The sequence below is a fragment of the Peromyscus leucopus genome, chromosome 12, assembly GCF_004664715.2.
Source record: "Peromyscus leucopus breed LL Stock chromosome 12, UCI_PerLeu_2.1, whole genome shotgun sequence".
NCBI lineage: Eukaryota > Metazoa > Chordata > Mammalia > Rodentia > Cricetidae > Peromyscus > Peromyscus leucopus.
In genome coordinates, this window is record NC_051073.1 from 22,289,459 (window position 1) to 22,313,169 (window position 23,711).

A 23,711-nucleotide genomic window follows, 5' to 3' on the forward strand; every position below is an offset into this window, starting at 1 on the left:
AAGAACAAAAATGCTTACAGTGGCTTAGTGCTCTTTAGTCAATTCATTCACTCTAGTAATAATCTCTCACTTATAAAGAGTGTGTACATGTGCTTTATGTTGTTCATATATTGAAAACATATTCAAGTCTTCTGCATTTCAAATAGACCTATTTAACTACTCAGATTAGAGATCATTAAGGAGTATATAGCGTTAGGAGTGTTGTAATTTGAATGCCGCCTACCCAAATTAGAGAGAAGTCATGCACTAGCAATAAAAATTTTAACTATCATAATTTATGACATTTTGAGAAAAGAAAACTAACAGAAATAACATCAGTAATTCTGTATTCTTCATATTGATCTTAGTTATATCATGCTTCTTGGGCTTTTTGCTTGCATAGGAATGGACATTTCTAGATATGTATATAAATCACTTTCTTCAATTAGGATAAATATCAAGAAAAACAATTCTGGGAACTCAAATGGCTTTCTACTGGAAGGTTAATTTTATTTCATGTTTATGAGGTCTCAACTGAATTATTTTTATCAACCTCAAAATATCAATATCAAAATAATTTTAATGTCTATACTGTAGTATCAGTGCTCTCATTTTTCATTGTGACATTTCCATCACTAAATAAGGTACTCTGGGAAGACTTAATTTCTATGCATTCCTTTTCTTTATCCATACAATATCATACAGACAGGGGATCTTGGAGATGGCATTTTAGACCACATATAGAAAAAGGAAAGGTGAAGTTTTCTCTTCCTTGCTTGTTTATTTTACAGATGAAGAGGTGTTTGGGAAGCAGAGTAATCAATAAACTTGAAAAATTTGCAAATTGGAGGAGGGATACATACTTCCTCCCTTATGTATGCTCCACATTCACCCGAGCCTTATGTCTATCACACTCTTATGGTTACATCCCTCTCCTCCTTTGGCTGGAAATCTTCAATAGTCCCATATCCTACATGGATGTATATTCCAAATGCATTGACAACTATACTATTCAGTCCATTTTATCAGTTTCTTAGGGCCACCATAGCAAAAGAATACACACTAATTGACTTAAAATAATAGATATTGTCTCACAACTTCTGTAGGCAAGAAGTTCAAAATCAAGATGTTGATCACTCCGTTTTTTAAGGAATTCCCATCCTTCCTTGTAATTTCCAGCTTCTAGAAGTCCAATACTGCTTGATTTGAGGTGACCTAACTCCAGCTTTATCATTTGTCTTCACATGGATATCTCTCTGTATGTTCCTCTTTAGCTTTCCCATTATGCAGGTCCAAGTACTCCCTCTGCCACACACACACATTAAGTATTCCAGTCATGTTGGATGACAAACTCAATCTATTTCACTGTAACCTTGTCTTAATTACCATTGTAACAACTTTATTTCCCTATAAAGTCACATTCTGAGCTGCTAGGTATGAGGGATTCAACATATTAGTTTTAATTATTTTTTAAAGATTTATTAACTTTATGCTTATGAGTGTTTTGTCCGAATGTATGTCTTGCACCATATATACCAGTGTCCAAGAAGGTGAAAAGACAGTATCTGATCTCCTATGTGGCATTAAGGAAGATTCTGAATCATCCATGTGGATGCTGGAAATGGAACCTGAGTCCTCTGCAAGATGAACAAGCACTCTTAACTACTGATACATTTCTTTAACCTGCAACCATAACAGTATTGTTTTGATGGGTACAATACAAATGTAATACCTAACTCTTCTTAATCTGACATTTGGTTAGTGCCTTCTAAACCTTTCATTCTTCTTTAACACACATTTCTGTAGGACATTGTTTCCCCTTTCCCAGACCATGTGCTGTGGGATGTCGTTCTGTATGTTATGAATATGTCTTGCTCTGATTGGTTGATAAATAAAACTCTGATTGGCCAGTAGGCAGGAAGGAAGTATAGGTGGGGTAAGCAGATGAGGAGAATTCTGGGAAGAGGAAGGGCTGAGTGAGGAGTCGCCAGCCAGACACAGAAGAAGCAAGATGACAAGGCAGAACTGAGAAAAGGTACCAAGCCATGTGGCTAGACATAAATAAGAATTATGGGTTAAATTAAATATAAGAGCTAGTCACTTAATAAGCTTGAGGTAATGGCCAAGCAGTTATAATTAATATAAGCCTCTGTGTGCTTGCTTGGTGGGATGCAAGTGGAGAGATTTGTCCAGACTGCTGGCCAGCTTGAACACAGGAAAACTTTCAACTACAGCCATGCCTACCACTCTTATGTCCAATTCTATTGTATTCTCTGTTCACTGTTCTCTGTTCTCTGTTCAAATGCCTGCTCCTTTTCTTTCATCTCTAGGTATGTGGCAAATTCCTATTTTGTTCAATATTTCTTCACACATTGCCTCATAAGTGAAGCATTTCCTTGCCTTTCTAAGCAGATGAGCAGTTTTCCTCCATTCTTTACTACATGCACAGAGCACATTGCCTTGTCTTTCACTGTGTCACTAGCCTGGATTCCCACTAAAGTCTAACCCTTGGAAAACACTGGACACATCTTCCATTCAAAAAAAAAAAAAAAAAAAAAAAAAAAAGAAAACAATGAGAAAATTTCACGATTCTGGAACAAGCTCAGACTCCTACAGTCTCCAACTTGGAGTCATGTCCAAGTTGCCATTACTGAAGGGGATTTGTTCACACACTAATCTCCAGTAGAGATGACTTTGGGTGGCTTCAGTCAAGGAGCTGGTTTCATGTAAACAATAGACACCAGTACTGAGTGGACAGTGAACCCCCAAACCAACAGACATGTTTCCCCCTATGTTCTTGTCACATTGTACTTTCTCTTTTGAAAAAGAAGGGTCACTTTCCAAAGCACCATCTCCACAAAAGAGAGTCTGAAGATTCAATAGAGATTTTAGAGACATTTTCTACTAGAGATGAGACCTGTAATTTCCATCACTGGAGAAGCAATTTCATTTCTGTGAATACTTTATGGGGGATCTCATGGCTCACAATCAGGAGTTCTGGAATCAGAAGCTGACTCAAAGAAAGGGAAATTCAAGTTGTCAGGGCCCCATATGCATAAAATCAGGATGAGTACTTCACAGGAAGGCTGTTAAGGTAAAATAATATATGTAAAAAGATGTAGAAGCCCTGGGAGAGAATGCTACATAAATCAATAATAGATCATTATCATCGTTATGAAGGTATATGAATATATATTATGGATTTCTCCATAAACCAGAAAGTAGTTTTTCAAATGGTTCCTGGTCTGTGTTTCAACAATTTTTCAGTATCTTTATATCACCGAATTCAGCGTTGATTCTAGCTGCCGCATCCTATTCACTCTGGGGGGCTATGGATGCTGAGGTTTTGATCATGATGCTTGTCAGGCTAAGAAGATGGAGAAGAGTTTATAAACTCATTCAATGAACACTTCCTGAGCCAGCATCTGCCCCAGGCTGAATGACAGGGCAAACAATAGGCCTATATTTTGCCTTCTAGATATTCAAAGTAACTAATAAAACAAGAACCATGGAGCATCTACAGGTATGTGCCTTAAGAAGGTCCTATATGGAGACAAAAAAAAAAGAATAGCATCTTACTGATAACAAGGAGCCAGCCGTGTTCAAAGCACAAAGAAAAGCATTCCAACCTTAAGTAAATGCCAAGATAAGAGAGAAAGGAATGGTTGTCTGAGCACACACACACACACACACACACACACACACACACACACACACACACAATCTACATGGTCATTTCAGGGAAAGGAGGACAGTACTGAGGCATGACTCAGGCTAAGTCAGAGGAATGGCTGTGGAGTCTAAATTCAATTGTAAACTCCCAATTAAAGGTTAACGTGAGATGTAAGCGAAAGCAGAACTGACTTCCCTTGAAGAAATTTCCCCTGGCTGGGAATAAACAGCATAGTCAAATATCATGTCAGCATGTGACAGTATGAGAATATCAGGTCAGCAGCAAAGACACACGCTCTGGCTTTGGAAGTCAGGTGGGACGTATTACCAGGAAATTGTGTGACATGGTGACCACATCCTGGAAGGAGAGTGGGGCTCATGTACTAGGCATGTCACGATTTGTACTGCTGCAGATGATGAAGTCCAAACTTACTAAAGCATTCTCTACACTAGAAATGTTGTGTACATTATGTGGTTTAATCCCAAAATCAATCTCACAAGGAAATAGCTCGCCACTTTACTAATAAGAAGAGTTAGATCCAGAGAGCATACATCTGTTCCAAGTTCACACAACATATCTGAACTCAAAGCTACTAATTGTCTAAGTACATAGGTCACACTAAGGGCACTATAGGTAGTCAGAATTCTCTGCCCTAAAAAACAGAACAGGGAGTCTGATTCCTCTCCAACATGGTTTTGTTTTTTAATCAATCATTTGTTTTAGGCTGCTGGGCACAAATGTTAACTTGGCTGTTTGATTGGTCAGACTACTCAGTTGATATGAAAATCAAACTCTCCTTTCTCACAATATAGCTTTTAGGGGAAAGTTTTCTTTTGAGAAAGAAACATAATTGAGTTGTACATGATGTAGTAATAAAATCCTGTAAATGATTATTTGAATGTGCCTTTGTATAAATGACAAATGTAAGTGCTTTAGTAAAGAAACTCTGGAGTTTCTGAGTGGCTGAGCTTCACTGTGGCTTTACACTTTATGTGGAGTCTGCATTTTGTGTGTGTTAGGGAAAGGCAATGTATATATAATATACTCATTCTCTTAAAGACATCTTGGGTTACCCTTCATGATGAAAGTAAAAGTGGAATTCCAATTAAATTGAAGCTTGTTCATCTATAAGACATGATAAAAATTTGGTTTTGCTGTGGTGAATAGTTTTACAGTAAAAACATTCACAAATCTATTTTTTCTTTTGTTATTGAACCAACACAAACATTTCACCATACAATTGTACTGTAGTAAGAGGGGGGCATAATGATGTTAGGGATCTTTTTCATAAATGGCTTATATAATTATCATCTATAGTTTTATGACTATAGTATACTCTCAAGCTTTAAGGTCTGAAAAAATATTCTGATCATTCATGAAATTCTCATAAATCTCTGCTGAACAAAGAAAGAAAGAAGATAAAAATGATCTTTATCTTCCCATTTAAGAATTGCTTTTCTAAGGAAAGGAAGTACAGATATATCTCTTCAGCAATATTTTATTAGTTACATTTTTTTCTCCTTCGGAAGGTAGACAGGAAATCACACTCTATTGATCAGTGTAACCTACCTTCCTCTTGAGATTCTGAGGAACAAAGTCTGAACTTAGCAGGAGATTTAAATAGCACCTGTCAGGTACAGTACCTTCACAGTACGATTGACTTAGAAAGGGGGTGTTTTCTTCAAGATGTACTTAAGTTTCCCCTATCACTCTTGTGCTAGGATCAGGAGCTGCTTTCAGACTGATGAGCTATGATTCTGAAGATACTGAATTATATTATCTTCAAAGTTATTTTCAAATTTTTGGTGATTAAAAACATGAGTTGTCAGGTATCTTGAGAAAGAAGAGGTTGTTGTTTTCAGTGTAATGAGAAGCATATGGACATGTGGAGTAAAATGGCTTTCTAGGGAAGAGCTTCACCCTGAGTCCTGTCCTTTTCTACTGAGTCATACCTGTTGCCATATCATTATGTCAGTTTTGGACATTACAGGGTAGAAGTGGTAATGATAGGAATCGTCTTCTGTTATTAGCTAAATATTTCCTACAATTAGGAGCTTAGCAAATAATATACTGTTTCTAAAGGCAGAATAAAGATGCCTGTGACAAATAACATGCATGTGATGCCACAGACTTGCCACAATGAGTTTCTGTTTACTGATAGTCAGTCTCAAATGTCATGTAGAGGCTCATAGGTTGACACTTTGGTCCCAGTCTGTGGTGGTGTTGGTAGGTGGTGAAACCTTGAGAAGATGAGGCCTACTAGAAGGAAGAGAGGGTGTGTATTCTTGAAAGGAAGATTAGGATTGTGTGTTTTCCTTTCTCTTTTTGCTTCTTGTCTGCCTTGAAATGAATAAGCCTATTATGAAGTATGCCCTTACATGATGTACTGGGTCATCAGAGGCACAAAGCAACAGAACCAAATATGGACAGAAACCTCTGAGACCATGGACCAGTTGAACCTTTCCTGCTGCAAATATGATGAATTCAATAATGTATCAATATTACATTGTTTATCAAAAACTTGCAATCCCAAGGAGATGAAGCAATTCAGAGAAGACAGGGAGAGTGAATTCATTTGATATTCCGGACGATGGGAGGTGAATAAAGGTCCAGATAAAGTGTCAGGTGCAGACTCTGATGCTAGAAGCTTCGAGTGGTTAGTTTTAGCTGTCAACTTGATACAACCTAGAATCACTTCAAAAGGGAATCTCAATGAGAAATTGCCTACATTATATTGGCCAATGGGCATGTCTGTGAGGGACTGTGTTGGTAATGGAATGTAAGGAGACCCATCCCATTGTGGGAAGCATCCTTTCATGAGCAGAGCTCTAGACTATGTCAGAATAGGACATCGGCTGTGTAGTAAATAGCAAAAAGGAAGCATTGATTCTTTCTACTCTTGACTGTGGATGTGATGTGACTGCCTGCCTCTCAGTGACAGACTATCACCTGGAATTGAAAGCCAGGTAAACTCCTTTCTCCTCACAGTTACTTTAAAAAAATATCTCTTTTATTTATTTACATGCATATATGTCTATGTGAGTGTATGCCATGCGTGTCCTAGTATCCCTAGAATTCAGAATATTCTGGACCCTCTAGGGATGGAGTTACAGACATGGGCACTGGAAACCTAACTCAGATCCTCTGAAAAAGCAGAAAGAGCTCTTAGCTACTGAGCCTCCTCCACATCCACAAATTCTATTGCTCTTGTAAAGGTGTTTTATCATAGTGATGGAATCAAAACTAGAATAAGGATGTTGCAAAGCAATGAATGAGTCAGTATGGACCTCAGAGGCCCTGAGAGTCTTGGCGTTTGTGAATGCCAAGGGAGATTCTCTTCCCTCTCACAGCTCCAGCAGGGTGACTAGTTTCTGCAGAGCCTGCAAGCAAATAATCCAAGAAATGGACTACCTTTTTCTTCTAGCAGAGTATTTGTTGCCTAATCACATGGCAAGCATGCTGTCTTGTTACTTTCTGTTGCTATGATAAAACATTCAGAATGAAGCAACTTCAAGAAGCATGGGTTTATTCTAGCTCACAGTTCTACAGGCCATCACTGTGGGAAAGTCAAGGCTGCAGGAGTTAGACTCAGCTGGTCACATCATACCCAGCCAGAAGAAGAGATCAGTGAATGCAAACTAGTACTCAGTTTGCTGTTACCAAGCAAGCCATCCAAGCTCCCTTGCCAGGGAATGGTTGAACCTACAATTGAAACGAGTCTTCACAAACCAATTACCATAATCAAGATACTCCTCCACAAGCATGACCAGAAGTCCTTCTCCCAGATGTTTCTAGATTCTGTCAGGGTCAAAATTGACACTGTCTACCACATACCATTTTCATAGAGCTTCCTGTTGGCTTTTCCATGTTTTGGTTTAGTCATGTATCAACAGTCATTAACGAATAGACATTTTGTGCGAGCCTTGAAGATGAAACCTGGAAATTAACATAAAAAGAAAAAAATCTGCTAAAAATGAATACAGAAAGTATCGAAGATTAAACACAAGAGAACATTCCTACCTATTTCTGTGGTTATTACATAGTGTCAAATTTATGTCAGGTACTTGGCTTGTAATGTTATGAGTGTTTTATTTACTATTTCTAACAACACAAATGCATGTAAATATTACTGTCATGCCCATTTTATGGAAAAGATTGCCAAGGTCACCCAAGTAAACGGAGAGTGAGAATTTGTACTTAACAACTTGATTAGAGCCTGATTTCTTTTCTTTTCTTTTTCTTTTTTCTTTTGTTTTTTTTTTTTTTTTATTTACTCTTAACAGCTTGATCTAAATGCCTGCTCTGATTTCTTAACCATTGCATTTCATTGCCTCTTGTAAGAGTATAATGTGGTTCATGAGAACATCCAGAAAGAACTCCTACAAACTGAAATTATCATAGCTAAAGACAATTATGATAATAACAATTAGTGGAAAAGGTGTCTCCTGGTAATGTCTGAAGCTACACACATGAAGTCTCACTGACATGACTTCCCAAACATGAGCCAAGCTAGGATGACACCAATGGCCATGCCAACATGTACAGGGAGAAGCCCATAAGGCCTCACCCCTGCGCAAGGAACTAGAGAGCACCCAGGAAAGCTGGGAGCAGGGGAGGCGGCCTTCTCCAGGGAAGAGCACACCGATTGTTTGTCCAGTGCCAAATGGGCAGCCCTGAAAACACACACAATTCACATTGTACAGACTGAGCGAGTTAAATTTAGGAATGTATATGTATTTAATAACAATTAGTGGAGAACGAGGCCATGCATCTAAAAGAAAGTGAAGACAGGTACATCAGAGGTTTGGAGGAAGAAAAGGGAAGGGAGAGATGCTGTAATAATAATATAAAAAATAACGAGAAAGAATTTTTAAGAAAACAAATGTGCAAGGAAGGAAGAAGAATCTTGATAAAAAAAAAATGTAACCATGGATAATGGAGAAGTACCATGAGAAAGAGGAACAGAACAGGGAGGAGGAGAGGAGGGTAGCCCAGGAAACACACTGGCAAATCTCCACTACTCTGTAATTGAGAAGACAGGTTGATAGATCTTCTACATTCTGAGAAAAAAAAAATCGCAGGTGCAAATTCTATATACTGTGGAAACAGCACTCAAATGTAAAGGATCTGAAGGAGCTTCATCATTTACTATATCATAGATGAATGTTTCTGCATGTGAAAGTCTGACTGAAGAGATGAGTGTGAGACTTGAATCTTTCTCAAGGGAGAACAATCCAACCATAGACTGGGGAGGCAGAAATGTGTGAGCATCTGGCTACGTAATGTCCCATACCTGATTCAAATTTCAAATGTTCACCTCCAGGTCTCTCTAGTGCTACCCTGATCTTGGAATTCCTGGTCTAGAGGATTCTGAGAAGTCAATTTTTTTTTTTTTTTTTTTTTTTTTTTTTTTTTTTTTGTTTTGTTTTTTTGAGACAGGGTTTCTCTGCGTAGCTTTGCGCCTTTCCTGGAGCTCACTTGGTAGCCCAGGCTGGCCTCGAACTCACAGAGATCCGCCTGGCTCTTCCTCCCGAGTGCTGGGATTAAAGGCGTGCACCACCACCGCCTGGCAAGAAGTCAATTTTTATGGTTAAGAAAGCTACTAGCTCATGAAATTTTGTTATACCAGCCAGAATAGACAAAGACGCCTGGTGCCATCTATTATCCATTGTCTACCTGTGGAACTGATACTGTCTTGAGGTCCGTTTCATCTTTCCTTGATATGGATTAATAGAGCTCCAATCTCTGTGTGTAAAAAATGCTTGCTAGTTCCTTAGTCATGAGTCTTAGTTTTCACTTTTACTTGCCTTAACATTATGTCCAAATGATCATACTCATTTTCCTACTTATATAATATTGTCTGTCCTACACTTTTAAAGCTATTCTTATTCAGTAAAATTGAACATGCTTACATCAAAGAATTAAAACCAGAAGTCCCTAGAACCTTTCTTTACCTCCTTTCACATCTCATCCTTCAGTTCTTTTGTCACCCCTGCAGTATTAAAACTTTCTATAAAATGGCTGCTTGCATACAGTCTTCTAAATGATAAGTATATTCTTTTTTGATTTATGTATTAGGCAATATCTATTGATTCTTGTTTTTATCCTTGAGGGCTGTGCCCTCTTCTCTTTCTCCAGCTCTCGTAACTAGTTAGTTAAATCATCAGTCATTATATGTACGTATATATGCTTTATCATTATATAAACAGTGATGTTCATGCCTAAGTCTGAGAACTGTTTTATGCTTTATATTTTCTTAGTTATCTAGTTTGAGAATCACTGGCTCCCTTTTTAATATGCCTGTTTTCTTTTGCATAATTACTGCTATTTCAAGAGATACTCTCCCAAACATAGTTTTCTTTCCCTGCCTCTCTCACCCCCTTCTTTTGAAATAGTACCTCTTCTGTTTTCAAATAATTTTAAGTTTTAGACATTTACCTTTTTGAGTCCAACTTATTTTATACAACATTGTCCTCCAGTACATTCATTTTTGTGGATGATGAAAAGGTTTCATTCTTCTTTATAGCTTAACTTTTTTTTTTTTTTTTTTAGTTTTAGTTTTTGGAGGACTTTCCATATTGTTTTTCATGGTAGCTGTAACAACCTATGCTCCCAGCAATAGTATATAAGGTCCCTCTCTATATCTGGGTTGAGGATTTCACCATATAAATTCTTAGGTTCTGTAGACAGATATTCAGACTACAGCACTGGACAGCTTCAAATTGAAAAGAACCTTTAAAAAATATAGAGAAGACTGAGTGGTATTCTTACCCACATTACACCAATTTGTTTAAGTATAAAATTAGAGAAGATGATTATGATATAATTAACACTAGCATGGAGTAGTGATAAAATCTACAACAAAGAAGTTGAATTGAAAGATAGCTTTGTCTTCATTTTTTTTACACATTCTTGAATTGATTTTCTCTACAACTACCCAAGCAGCTCAGTATTATTACCACCCCATCTCCCTCACTATTCCTGACCCCCAACTACCCCATAAATTCCAACCATTCTATGCCAGTTCTCCTAGTGTGCCAAGACACAGTTATGACATAGAGTGATGGTTATGAGCTGAGAATTTGGATTGAATCCTGACTTCGGCACTTCAAAGATGATCACATTAGAATGAGCCCAAGAGAATTATAAAGATTGCATGGGAAACACAAACAAATCACACAGCATACTTCATGACCTATAACGAGCACTTAAAATCATAATCACTTCATCAATATTATTAAAATTGAAGGCTGAGATTAGTTCATGAATATTATAATCTTTAATCACACATGGATAAAGCTTTATCTTTATTGTGGAAATCACTATAACATCTTTATATGATTTGAAATTACATAGAAAGTATGTATTTTTAATTTATTAAAGTAATAATAGTGACTTATATCCATGCATTACCTTTATCAATTCTCCTAATTTATTCAGTTTATACTTCTCTTTTTCAATTATCCCTTTTCAAAACTTGTCCTCCCTTTCTGTTTTCCTCAGTCGCCCTTACCCTGTTTCTCATCTTCCATGTGTAAATGTGAATGAAGAAGTTCTCAACTCTTTCAAGGAAGTTTTCCCCTGTGCACTTAGATCATTGTGCATTCTTACTTTATCCTACAACCAAGAAAACAGCATGTTGTGTTTCATTTTCTCTTTAGAAATTTAAAGTAAGAAATGTCTCAGGGCTAGACTTTCTACAAGAAACTTCCCGATATCCAAAGCCTTCTGATACATCTATGTTTCATCTCCTAGGAACATTGTGAGTACAAGAGTACCTTTTTTACACTCACAGATCACAGACAGACAGACAGACAGATACACACACACACACACACACACACACATGCTTGCATACAGACAGAAGGGTGCATGAACTGTAATTCACTTCATGGAAAAAATAAGTTTATAATAGAAATAACCACAAAGAGTTTCAGGTTGATGCTCAAATTGAATTGCCCTCTTCCTTGCAGATGTCTGTAACTCCCTAAGGAGACCATTCAATTTTAAATGGAGCCTAAACTAAGAACAGAGGGAAAGAGTTAAATCTTTTGTTCTTTTCTATCCAGCCAGACCTCTTACATCCATCCATCACAACATTATGTACTGTTTTTGGGTGGAGTGGTCAGGAAAGTTAATTATTTAGGCTTTGAATCTTTGCAACCTACCATCCTGAAAGGTCATTACCAAGATTGACCTCTGTTATTTACACAAGGCAAAACTGATTATGATTCTAATCCAATATTCTAAATTATGTAGGAGAAGTGCTTGTGGGCCTAGACCATCCCTATTTGTGCATGAATAGGAAATGCATCACAGATCTCAGGTAAGGCAGGACATCATAAGAAAAATTAATAGAAAAGGATTTTAATTTCACATTTAGGCTTGAAAAGTCTTCAAAAAGATGAGAAGACAGTTTCTACAGAGCAAGGACTAATAAACAGGAACCCCAGGGACCCGGCAAATGACTCCCCAGAGAAGGAAAAGTACAGAGCCGGAAGTAAAGCCAGCACAGAGGCAGGTTCCTGTGATAGCTTACGGTCTGCAGCTTCTCATGGGTTATAGACAGGCAGGGATTCAGCAGCTCCGCCCAGACCACTTTCAGTACATTTCCCTCCCCAGCTCTGTGAACAAAGAGCCTGGTCTGAGGGGCCAAAGAGGAGGAGGAACGACCAAGCCAAGCTGCGTTTACAGCTGACTCTTTACTCTTCCAAGACATCGAATTCTGCAGAGCATAATGGAATAACCTCTTCAGTTTTGGGTCTATTTTCCACTATGACGTTCAGAGATGGTGTCCAGGATGACAATCTTAGGTTGCTAATTTCAAAGTTCTTGAAAGGTACTTCCCCATCACCATGCTCAACAGAGCACTTGAGGAACAGGCAGTAGTGCTTTAGGTTGTTTCTTCTCTCTCTGTGTCTCTGTGTCTCTGTGTCTCTCTCTCTCTGAATATTATTTTATTTTTTACTATTTTTCTTTTCTTTTTATTAATTAAATTTTTTCATTTCATTCTGACTTCAGTTTCCCCTCCCTCCTCCCCTCTGTCCCCCTCCTCCCCTCTGATCCCCTCCCTGTTCCCTTCTGTGCCCTCCTCCCCCATCTACCCCTCCTCTATTTCTGTTCAGAACTGGGCAGGCCCCCCATGGGTTCTATAACTGGTCTCAGACATAGTTGTCTCAGTAAAGTGTGGAGCAAATAATTGTATAGTACCAAGCATACAGGCTTGAAAAAGGCACAACCATCAAGGCAATGCAGGGTGTCTAGACCTATTCTAAAGGATTTGATTTCAAAACCATGCATAAAGTGAACAAGTAAAATGCCCTAAAATTTAAAAAAAAAATGTAAACTAGAAGCAATGAGATACTTTTATGTAATTTAATACTTTACCTTATAATGATAAAGGCAGTGATGTGGAATGAAGTCCTCAGAAGATCAATATGTTCAGCTTACATCCATCAGACAGAAATTTCCCATGATAACTACTTTGCTGCTAATTATGATTTGGCTTTGGTGGTTACTGAATAAATGTTTGGTGGACCAAGGAAACAACTTGTGTAAATCTAACTTGAGTTATCCAAACATATCCTTCACTTTGTCGCTTCACTGCAGTTTCTTCACAAATCTGACTCACCATCCATGACAGAAATAGGAAGTGGTCATGTACACCCCGTCCCATACTTGTTTCATCCTGCATCTGTTCGAAAACCATTGAGGTAGCATGTGAAGGCAAAGTACCGAGAGTGCTTTCGCAATTTCCTTCTTTCGCACATATCTGAAGCAACACACGGCCTAGTGGTTGATCCTAATCATGACCAGCGATCAGGTGTGCTCAGCGTTGACCCTCCACCTCAGCCTTGCTGTACTGTTACTTCTGAACTTACTAGAGCATTTCAGGTCATTCATTAAATATCTGAACTGTAGAATTCCCTAACATACAAGTAGGTTAATGGAAGCATTTGCTACATGATGTCTTCTAGACATCAAGGACTGTAACATAGTTATACCGTAATAAGAACTCAAACTTCTTATCTTTTAATTGCCAAAGAATATTTTCCCTAAGTAAATTGAAGATTGGAAATCACTTCCCTCATCTATAAATTTGAAACAAAATATTGATTTCATTTACATTTTAAATACTCCTTATGATAATAGAGCTGATCAAATGCCTAGAAATATAAACAGATGTTTATATGAAATTCTTAAGTATGATATTGTTTACTTTAAAAAATAATCTTATACTCTGATAATTTCATACATATATACAATTAATCTTGACTTATGCATACACATGATTCCCCTTCTCACTTCCTCTGAGATCCCCAACAGATATACCTCCCAACTCCATGTCCTTTTATATTTTTTTATAATCTACTAAGTCAAATTAGGGTGTATGAATGCATATGGACCACCTGCCAATATCCATGTCCATTAAGGAAAAATTAAATACATACATACATACATACATACATACACACACATACATACATGTGTATATACCTTAAGTCTAATATATGTGCATTCATACATACCTATGTGTGTGTGTCTATATGTCTATACATATATCCAGCAGCAAGGGTCCTAGTTCTCTGGCTCTTATAATATTTTCACATCACCTTCACTGTATTTCTGAACCCTAGGTATAGGGGTTTCATGGTAGCTACACCAGTTGAGGTTAGCCACCCACAGTCACTTATTCTCTACATTTTGACCCACTGTGGATCTTTGTAGTAAACACCATCTGCTACAAAAGGAAGCTTCTTTTGTAGCAGATTGAGGTGATAGCAACACTTTGGGTATAAGAATAAGTATTTAGAATAGGAATTATATGGGTTTAGAAAAATGACAGTAGTAGTCTCTTCTCTAGGGTCCATGATTTCTCAGCCACAGACACTTCACTATGTTTACAGAATGAGGCATAGGCTTCCTCCTATTGAACAGGTCTCAAGTCCAATGAGATAGCTGTTGGTATCCCAATATAATTGTGCCTCCATTGTACCATCAGGCATGTTTTTCTGGTCAAGTAATTGTTGGCAGCTTGCATAAGCATCATCTGACACAGTTAGAGTAATCCTCAGGGAGGAGGCTTCCAGGTAAGTTCCAGCTTGACTCATCTAAGTCCTGTGTCTGGAGTGTTTGGCATCTTCATCAGTATGGTCTTACCCTCAAATTCTGGGAGGTAACCAAGGCTAATGGCAATAGTGTATATCATTGTGTGAGTCTCTTGAACTATGTCCCCAACACCAATCAAGAACTCAAAAGGAAGCTTTCCCATGACTGGCAAGGTGGTTTTTATTGGGGAGCCTATGGCTCTGGGGGAGCATTACTATTAACATGTTGTATAACCCCATTTAAACTGAACACACACACACACACACACACCCACACACACACACACACACACACACACCAAGGATGTAAGTATTCACTATATTTTAGTTGTCATTATAAAAACATAAACTATAGCAAATATTCTAGATATAACTGTGTGATATTTAACATTCATTTAGTATCCCCCAGTAATTTTTTAAGTAAAACTGTTCTGAAGTGATGTTGCGTAAGTGTGGCCTATTTTGGCAATGCCTTTTATTCTCAATGAAACTTTCAGGCATTACATACCACTCCTTATCCTTCTCATCTAACTGACAAATTCCACTGCTGAATTAAACTTCTATCCATTAGACGAAGAAATGGAGGAGTACAAAGAGCACAAACGTTCAGCTAAGAAAATAATTTTTTGTTGTCCTTTGGTTTTTCGAGACAGGGTTTTTCTCAAAAAAAATTTTTTTATGACTTTCAATTTCTTAGCTGATGGAATAACTTACCACCTTAGGTTAACTAAGGCACACCAGAAAGTTTACAGAAGGGCACACTTCTAGGGAATTACCAAGCCTTGGAGTTTTGAGGGTTTCTCGTGTTATTCCCCTGTCAGTGTTCTGAAAATACTAACCCTTAATTCTCAAAATACCTCAATAACTGGAGAAGTCTATTAACCATAATCCTCATAAGTGTATTTTATTTACCCAACTCTATGGTGGGGCATACAATATTGTTTTATTCTTCTTAGTTAAGAGGTTTGATATATTGTTTATTAGCACATAGTAGGTACTCAATTTAGCATTTCTTAAGTGAATTAGTGAGTTTTAACTGGGCCTCAAAAAGGAAGGCACAGAGGTAGGGGGGGAAACCAACCGAGAAAGAGGGTCCAGAGCTTTGGCACCTAGAAGCTCTTACTGAGAATTTGGCACTACTGGGTTTAACCCAAAGAGTCGATAAGCAGAAACTTTCCATGAAGCATCGGGCTAAAATAGAGGCAGCATTTGATACACACCACACATGTGCTTCTGATAAAGCCTCCTTTTGTAAGAAAGCATGAGTTTCTGACATTTACTTCTGGATATGTGGATCTGGCTTTTAATAAAACCTGTAAGACTTATTGGTGCTTATTCTAGGCTTTCTTTTTTTTGTTTTGTTTTGTTTTTGTTTTTTGAGATAGGGTTTCTCTGTGTAGCTTTGCGCCTTTTCCTGGAACTCACTTGGTAGTCCAGGCTGGCCTCGAACTCACAGAGATCCGCCTGCCTCTGCTTCCCGAGTGCTGGGATTAAAGGCATGTGCCACCACCGCCCGGCTATTCTAGGCTTTCTTAGTCGACACTGGATGCCTTATTTGAAGGCAGCACTGATCAGTTGGTGAGGTCATCTACCAACCAGCAATTATCAAAATGTGGAATTATATTATGTAGCAGGAAGTGGTTTATTTATTAATCAGGGTTTATAACAATGGTACGTTTGCTTTTTAAAAGGTAAACTATGATTAATCCTTCATATCTGGAGTTATAATCCTATTTTTAGCTGGGTAAATTCAATCTATACTTTGTAGTATAGGGACAGCATTATGAAGGATTAATATTATTTAACTTCAAATTGATCTTTATTTAGAAATGTAAAATTATGTATTTACATACACACACATATGTAGCATTAAAGAAAAATGGTCAATGAACTTGAAAGGGAGCAAGGGAGGTGCCTGGGAAAGACTGGAAGGAGGAAGGGGACGGGGAAAAATGATGTAATAATAACCTCAAAGAATGAAAAATTACAGACATAAAAAATTGAATTCTCTAAAAAGTCTCTTGTTTTTGATGATGAAAATCCACAATATTTTGTTTTATTTCATTTATTGGTTCAGATCTTTTCCTCTTGTGCCTTCCTATTTAATATGTTAAATTATTTTATTTTTACATAAACTGAGAAAATAAGTTTTGTTTTTCAAATTATTATATCCTTAATGATTTTTAGGCATGCAGGATTAATGTAGGCATGCTAAAGGTGTGAGAGAGGAATCATGTCATAGAATACAGCACTAGGAAGATAGTACAGAGTTGCCAAATAATTACGGTAAGGTAGGAGAGAGGAAAAAAAAAAAAAAAAAAAAAAAACCTTTACCCAAGTAGACACTGAAGTCACATCCTGACCAAAGGAGGAAGTGCCAGATCACAGGGCTCAGAGCTATCTGGTGCTGCACATCACAGACAGAAACTGCTGTCAGTTTTCAGTTGTCTCTGTAACAGCAGAAACTGTCCTCGCTAGAAGTGGCCCGAATTCAAAATGCTGAAGAGGAAGCCATCCAATGCCTCAGAGAAGGAGAAACAGCAAAAACCAAAGGTAAGGTGGTTTCTAATATAGTTAAATAAGCCAAGACTTCTTACTAGAAGGTAAACACATACGTACAAACACATAATACACATACACACTTTATACACACTCCACACACATACACATACCATATATACTCACATACACAAACCCACTCACTTAAACACACACATTCAAACATACAACACTAACATACACCATACCCATACACACACACCATGAATGTGCACACACACACATACACATACACACACACACACACACACACACACACATCCTACACTATTACCCCCCACACATATACATGATATTTTATCTGTCATTTGTAAGTTAATTCTAGTAGAGAGCTTAGTGCATCACAGTATGTATGAGGAAAATCACTTGCAAAATTAGATATCAATGGTTGATTGTGGTCTTCACAATTGTGTATTAGACTCAATTCTTTATGTTGGTAGCTAAGTTTGGGTTCAGATAATTTCATGGAAATGATTCGGTGGTCTCTGCTTCAGCCATTAATAACAAGGACTCTCTTTGCACAATTTTCACTACTGAGGTGGTCAATATCTTCCTAGAATACTGAATAAATTATTTTATCTGTTAAATTTTAGTCACTTAAAATATGTAATTGTAAGAAGACTGTAAAATGGAGACTTTAGGGGTTAATTTTTTTCTTTTTGTATTTTGAGTGTCATACTATGAAATCTTGTTGTAGACATGCATTTGTACATTGCCACTAGAGAAAGTATTGTGTTCTATTTTGAGAAGCCACAAAATTTATAAGTTATTAAACTGGTAAGCCAGTCTTATGTAGAATATTCTTTTATTCTTTCTCTTGATAATAATTGCCACCAAAAATATAGAAAAAGCTGTTTACATTTTATTATAGCACTATAGTAGTTTTACCAGTAACATTAATTTCTTTAGTATGAAATTCTGATGTCATAAATGTTCTGTTGTGTTTATATATTTCTAGTAAAAGGAGTTGAAATTCCTCCATACACAAGAAGGGAATGTGACACCTGTCTAAGAAAGACACAAAAGAGCGACCAAGAAATTGGCCTGAAATACAGGATGCTACTGTTTATACTGATTATCTATCAGATAATATTTTCCATATCCTGACCCACAGGCATTCATTCTTGTGCTGTGCTCTCAAGAGTATGTTTTTTTATTGTGACATCAAAAATGAGGGAAATATTATCTAATCATCTGGTGTATTTTAATTATAAATTTAGGGTTGCAGATGTAACTGGGTGGTACAGCACCAACTGTGTCCATAGGTTTAATGCTCTAGTACCACACAACACAGGAGAAACCTATGATACCTAATGTTATCTTAAATAAAAACTAACGAAGTTTTTATTTAAACAGAATATCAGTGGGTACTGAATTAGGTGGAAATAAGTTCTGGGATGCTATTGCCTAATAAGATGACTCTATGTAATTAAAATGTAGCATCTTCTAATGAAATACTAAGTTGGGAATCTGGGTACAGCTCAGACTATAAAGTGCTTTCTCTACACACAGAGCATTTGTGAGTTTACATCAGAAGCACAAGCACACTGTAAAAAAAAAAAAAAAAAAAAAAAAAAAAAAAGTACAGTGTGGTGCTATGTGCTTGTAATCCCAGCACTGGGGAGACAGATGCACATGCAGATCCTGGAGCAGGCTGGACAGCCAGCCGAACCTAATCAGCAAGAACATGGATTTTCTAACCAGTGAGAGCCACTGCTTCAAAGTCCAAGGCAGACAATGACCTCGGAGGAATATCACCTGAGGCTGTCCAAGGGCCTTCACACACACATGCACATACATGTAAGGCACCTACACACCCACTCACATGTGCAGTGCACAGGCACACACACACACACACACACACACACACACACACACACACGGAATGAATTGATAAATATCTGAGAAGAGATGTGTTTGACTTAAACACTTACAAAAATTATGCATGTATCAAAACATTATATGGTATCCAGATTACATACAATTTTTATTTTCTTATATATCAGCTAAAAATAAAGTTAAAGAAATAGACTTTGCTATTAGTATTTTTAATAGGTTTTATAGTTGTGGCATTGAAATATTCATGAATCTAATATGCAATAATAGATTTTAGAGAATGCTATATACAAAAAACGTATTATTTTCTTTTGTTTATATTACCTATTGATAAACATACCAATGAGTAAAACTTGAAAACAAAAAATATATTTTTCGCACATCTTATTTTATCATTTATGATGTACCTCTGTTTTATATATTGTTTTCCTATTTTGCTAAAGTTTATATTATTTAAGTAGCTTATATGCAAGATGAATATCATTCAGGTATATTATTAAACAATAAATGTATAGGTTGAGGGTGAGAAACCAATGTTCTTCCATATTAGGTACCCAAAAATATCTGAAGACACATTATAAAATACTTAACAATATATATACTAAAAGGTTAATAAATTCTTACAAATTTAGTGTGTCCCAGAACTCCATCTGGTACATAGGTAATTTCTGAACAAAAATGAAACTTGATGAACAGTGGCTAAGCATTCTACATCTATATTAGTTAAAAATAACCCTGTTTTATACACCATGCTTTCCTCCTTGAGTTTTATTTTTGTTATTTTAGCACTGGTGCTCAGTGCTGGCAGTGATTTAGAGATTTGTAAGCATATCCATACGCGGACTCAATAACCTTTTATCTATACTGTTTATATGATCTACAAAGGCTCAAATAATTATAGGACATAGTTTTTCTTGTGTTGTCTAACATGTTTATTTTTGCTGCCTGTGTTTATTATGATTTTATTATAAAACAGTTGTTTTCTGTGGGTTTTCTACTCTGTTTAATACTCACTACAACTCTGTTAAAGAACAGCTCTTTGATAGCCTCATAAATGAAGGGGCAAAGGCACATAAAAATTACATATATTTAACAAAATCAATTACCTTAACCAAAGATACATAGATAAAAAATGTGTCATATAAAAAATATCTCATACCATTTTCCACTATTCCAATATCGGATGTTGTACTGCCATTCTCTTAGTCTGTCTTAAATGCCAAACGAATTTTAAAGAGATCAGGGAGACTCCATCTTTAGGGACATTTGTACTTTGAAGAGAAATTTAGGGTTTCTCTCCTCCAACTAAATTCAGGATTTGTACCTATGGAATCTCTCCAGACACTATATCTGCCCAAATTTCAACACTTAGAATTGTGTACATTTTTTTTCTTAATTGCCAAATGGTTTCAAAATATTGTCATTTGCTTAGCTTTCCAACATAGTAGGCTCTCAACTGGTATTTGAAAAATGAAAAGTTTCATGAGTCTATTCACTGTGATGCTTGGCAGCAAGTTGTACGTGTGTGTGTATTTCAATCCATCTTTTGTTGATTTTTGAGTGTTAAAGAATAACTTCAATCTACTGAAGGTTGTGCATGACCCTTAGGAAGCTTGGTGTTCTTTCATGGTCCACCACTGTTCCAGGGGACGGAACATGCTAGAAAGTTCGGAAAGAAAAAGAGAATGAACCACATAGATGAAATTTGGAACTGTAATTAGGACAAAGCGTCCTTAATTTGTCCTGTGTGGTAATCTGTGTAAATGCATTTTAGCCGGGATCTTCTCGGAGTTAAGATTCAATACCACTGTCATTGTAAAGGGAAACATTGGAATAATGGCACTTCTTGAAATAGCTTTTTAAAAAAGGCTCTTTTTAATCTAAAGTGCATACAAAATGAGACACCATTAGTGTCACAGATGCTAATTTTCACTAGCAGTGACTGAAGTGGCATTCTTCCCCATTTGCATTTGATCCCAGCAATGATGAGAGGTGATGAGTTGATTATGAGCTGTTTTCACTGCACTGCCCGCTGTGCAAATTTATGCTCCTAGACAGGGATGACACATAGTTGTGGCATTAAAGAGCTTTCTGCACTGCTTTTTCGTATCAAGGCTGTTAAAACGCACTTTAACTCTTATTTAACCAGGTACAGGAGAACGGAGGGCATTTGCATTTGCATGAGGAGCCTACGTCCGTCAATTGTTTCATTAATTATTTGAGAATTTTATATAATAAATTCATCATATCACCCCCGAAATCCTTCCAGATACAGCATAGGTGTTATATTTGGTAAAGTTCAACATTTAGGACTGTGTTAAATTTTTCTTGCTGGTCAAAAATAATCATTTCTACCTTTTTTTTTTTTAAATATCCCCCACTAAGTCCAATTTGTGTTGCCTGTACATTCATGGGGCTGGCGTCATCCACTAGGGTGCAGTTGACCTACCAGGACCACACCTTTAAAGAAAATTGACTGTCCATCCCTCAGAAACCATCAATTGTCCATAGTTCCTCAGTTAGCGGTGGGACTTGGTGAGACTCCACCCACCATGCTAGAGCTTATCTCCTGCAGGTTCTGTGCAAATACAGGTGCTGTGAGTCCATGAATCAGGGCTTTTGTCATGGCCAGAAGATACTGTTTTGCTCTATTCCTCCCTAACCTCTGACTCATACTATCTATCTCTGCCCTCTTCCATAACGGCCCCTAGAGCTTTGTGGGTGGGGTACATAGATGTCCCAGATTGTGGCTCGACAGTCCTCTGACAATCTGTAGATTGATCTCTTAGGAGTTTTAGCATTAATCACCACCCAGTGCAGAAAGACACTTCTCTGATGAAGTCTGAGAGCTGCACCAATCTGTTGGTATAAAGACAAACATTTAGAAGACAATTTGGTACTGTGTCTGCTTAACAGAAGAGTACTTTTAGGGTCACCACTGTGGACTTGTAAACTCCTCAACTATCATTTCTTGAGCAGATTTCCAGTATCAGGCATGAATTTCCTCCTATGAATGAGGCCTCAGATCCAATCAGAAAAGTTTATTACCGCCCTAACTTTTGTGCCTCTATTACACCCATGGGCATGTCTGACCATGTTGTTGATTAACGTAGTTCCTGGGGTTCACAGCAGGGTAGACTGTGATAACCCCCTGTCCCATAACATACATAGTACTTTCCAGTATTATGAAAGCTAGCCTGTAGAGAGGAAGATTCCCGATTAGCACCAACTGGATTTCCCACTATCCAATATCCAAATGCGTGCAATCTACAGGTATATGGTATTATCATCAAGTTCTAGTAGACAACCAAGAGTACTGGTGGTAGCCTGTACTATTTGAGGGGATCTCCGGAACACACTTGACCAACAACTCAAGGGAGGTATCCCACACCTGGTACCATTAACTTTAACAATCTTGCCAAGACCTCGATAAGGTAGCACTATTTTGCCCTTATATAGAGAGAGCGGTGTAATCCTGTCCATGTGAAATATTTCACTCAAGGTTAAAAACTAGTTTGGATTTTATATGACAGTCCCTCTGTACCCAAATATGTGCCCTACTGTTGCTGCTGTTTCTTCTTGGGTCTAATTTTAAGATAACAATTTAGATGAACTCAGTTGACTGGCTTTTCAAACAATGAGAGTTGAAAAAACCGCTGAGCTACTAAGGAGAAATAACATCTTGAGTGGGCTGCTGAAAAGACTTAGAAACTGTCCTGTTTGTACCAATGGCATCCCTTTGAGCAGTACACACACTTTAAATGCACTAAACATTAAGACTGCTCCTACCTTCCACCACTCTTGTATTCAGTTGTGCCCAAATTCTAAGGAGAAATGGCTCATTTTACAACTCACTCATTGAAAAAAAAAAACCTATCATTAACACTCAACTTCTGATGGGTTTTTACCTCTTCCTTCAAAAAATATTTATTTTTATTAATTTTATTTTAATTTTTAGGGTGCTTCAATTGAAATATGAACTTGAGCTTATTCAGTTCACTGTTAAATTGGTTAAAATTTTGAACTTTTTTTTTTTTGTAGTGATGAACACTCTTTCCAACAGATCAGTAATTTGCTTTAGAGTTTCCTGTCTTATAGAATGAATTTCCAACATTAAATTTTAATCTCAAGCAAGTAGCAAAGGATTTGGGACCAAATAGATTGCCAATATTTAAAAAGCACTACATAAGTATGCAGAAAAATCAAAAGATGGTGAGAGAATTAAGAGAGCATAGCTTCCCCTGTTCTAGGATTTGGATATTATATCCCATAGGAAGAATATACAGTCACTGCCTCGACTACTAATGCACTCGGTGTGTTAAAACTCAATGTACTCAAGCATCTGTTCCTTAAGTCCTTCCCTGCTTTAGCGATAAATGGCTTCATTGGCCACAGGGAATCAAGTCCATAAACAGTATATCTAAGTTTCCAAATAAATACTATCAAACTGACCCATTTCTCCTGCTTGCTAATATTATTATTTAGAAATAAGCCATTCACATTCATTTCTTAGTAGAGAAAAAAAGCTCTCCTCCATTAAGAAAAATGGATGTTTT

At 37.1% G+C, this 23,711-nt stretch overlaps 1 protein-coding gene across 2 annotated transcripts in view; it reads left to right on the forward strand.

Moving 5' to 3' along the window:
• The window catches only part of Samsn1 (SAM domain, SH3 domain and nuclear localization signals 1), an 85,014-nt gene that overhangs the window by 17,932 nt on the left and 43,371 nt on the right, over positions 1-23,711 (forward strand). Inside the window, exon 1 of one of the 2 annotated variants that reach the window (XM_028874775.2) lies at positions 17,128-17,313. The exons of the other annotated variant lie outside the window; for it this stretch is intronic. Within the exon in view, the coding sequence (XP_028730608.1) occupies positions 17,257-17,313 (57 nt within the window). The 5' untranslated portion in view covers positions 17,128-17,256. Of the gene's footprint in view, positions 1-17,127; positions 17,314-23,711 lie in introns of those variants that run through there. 2 annotated transcript variants of the gene reach the window in all.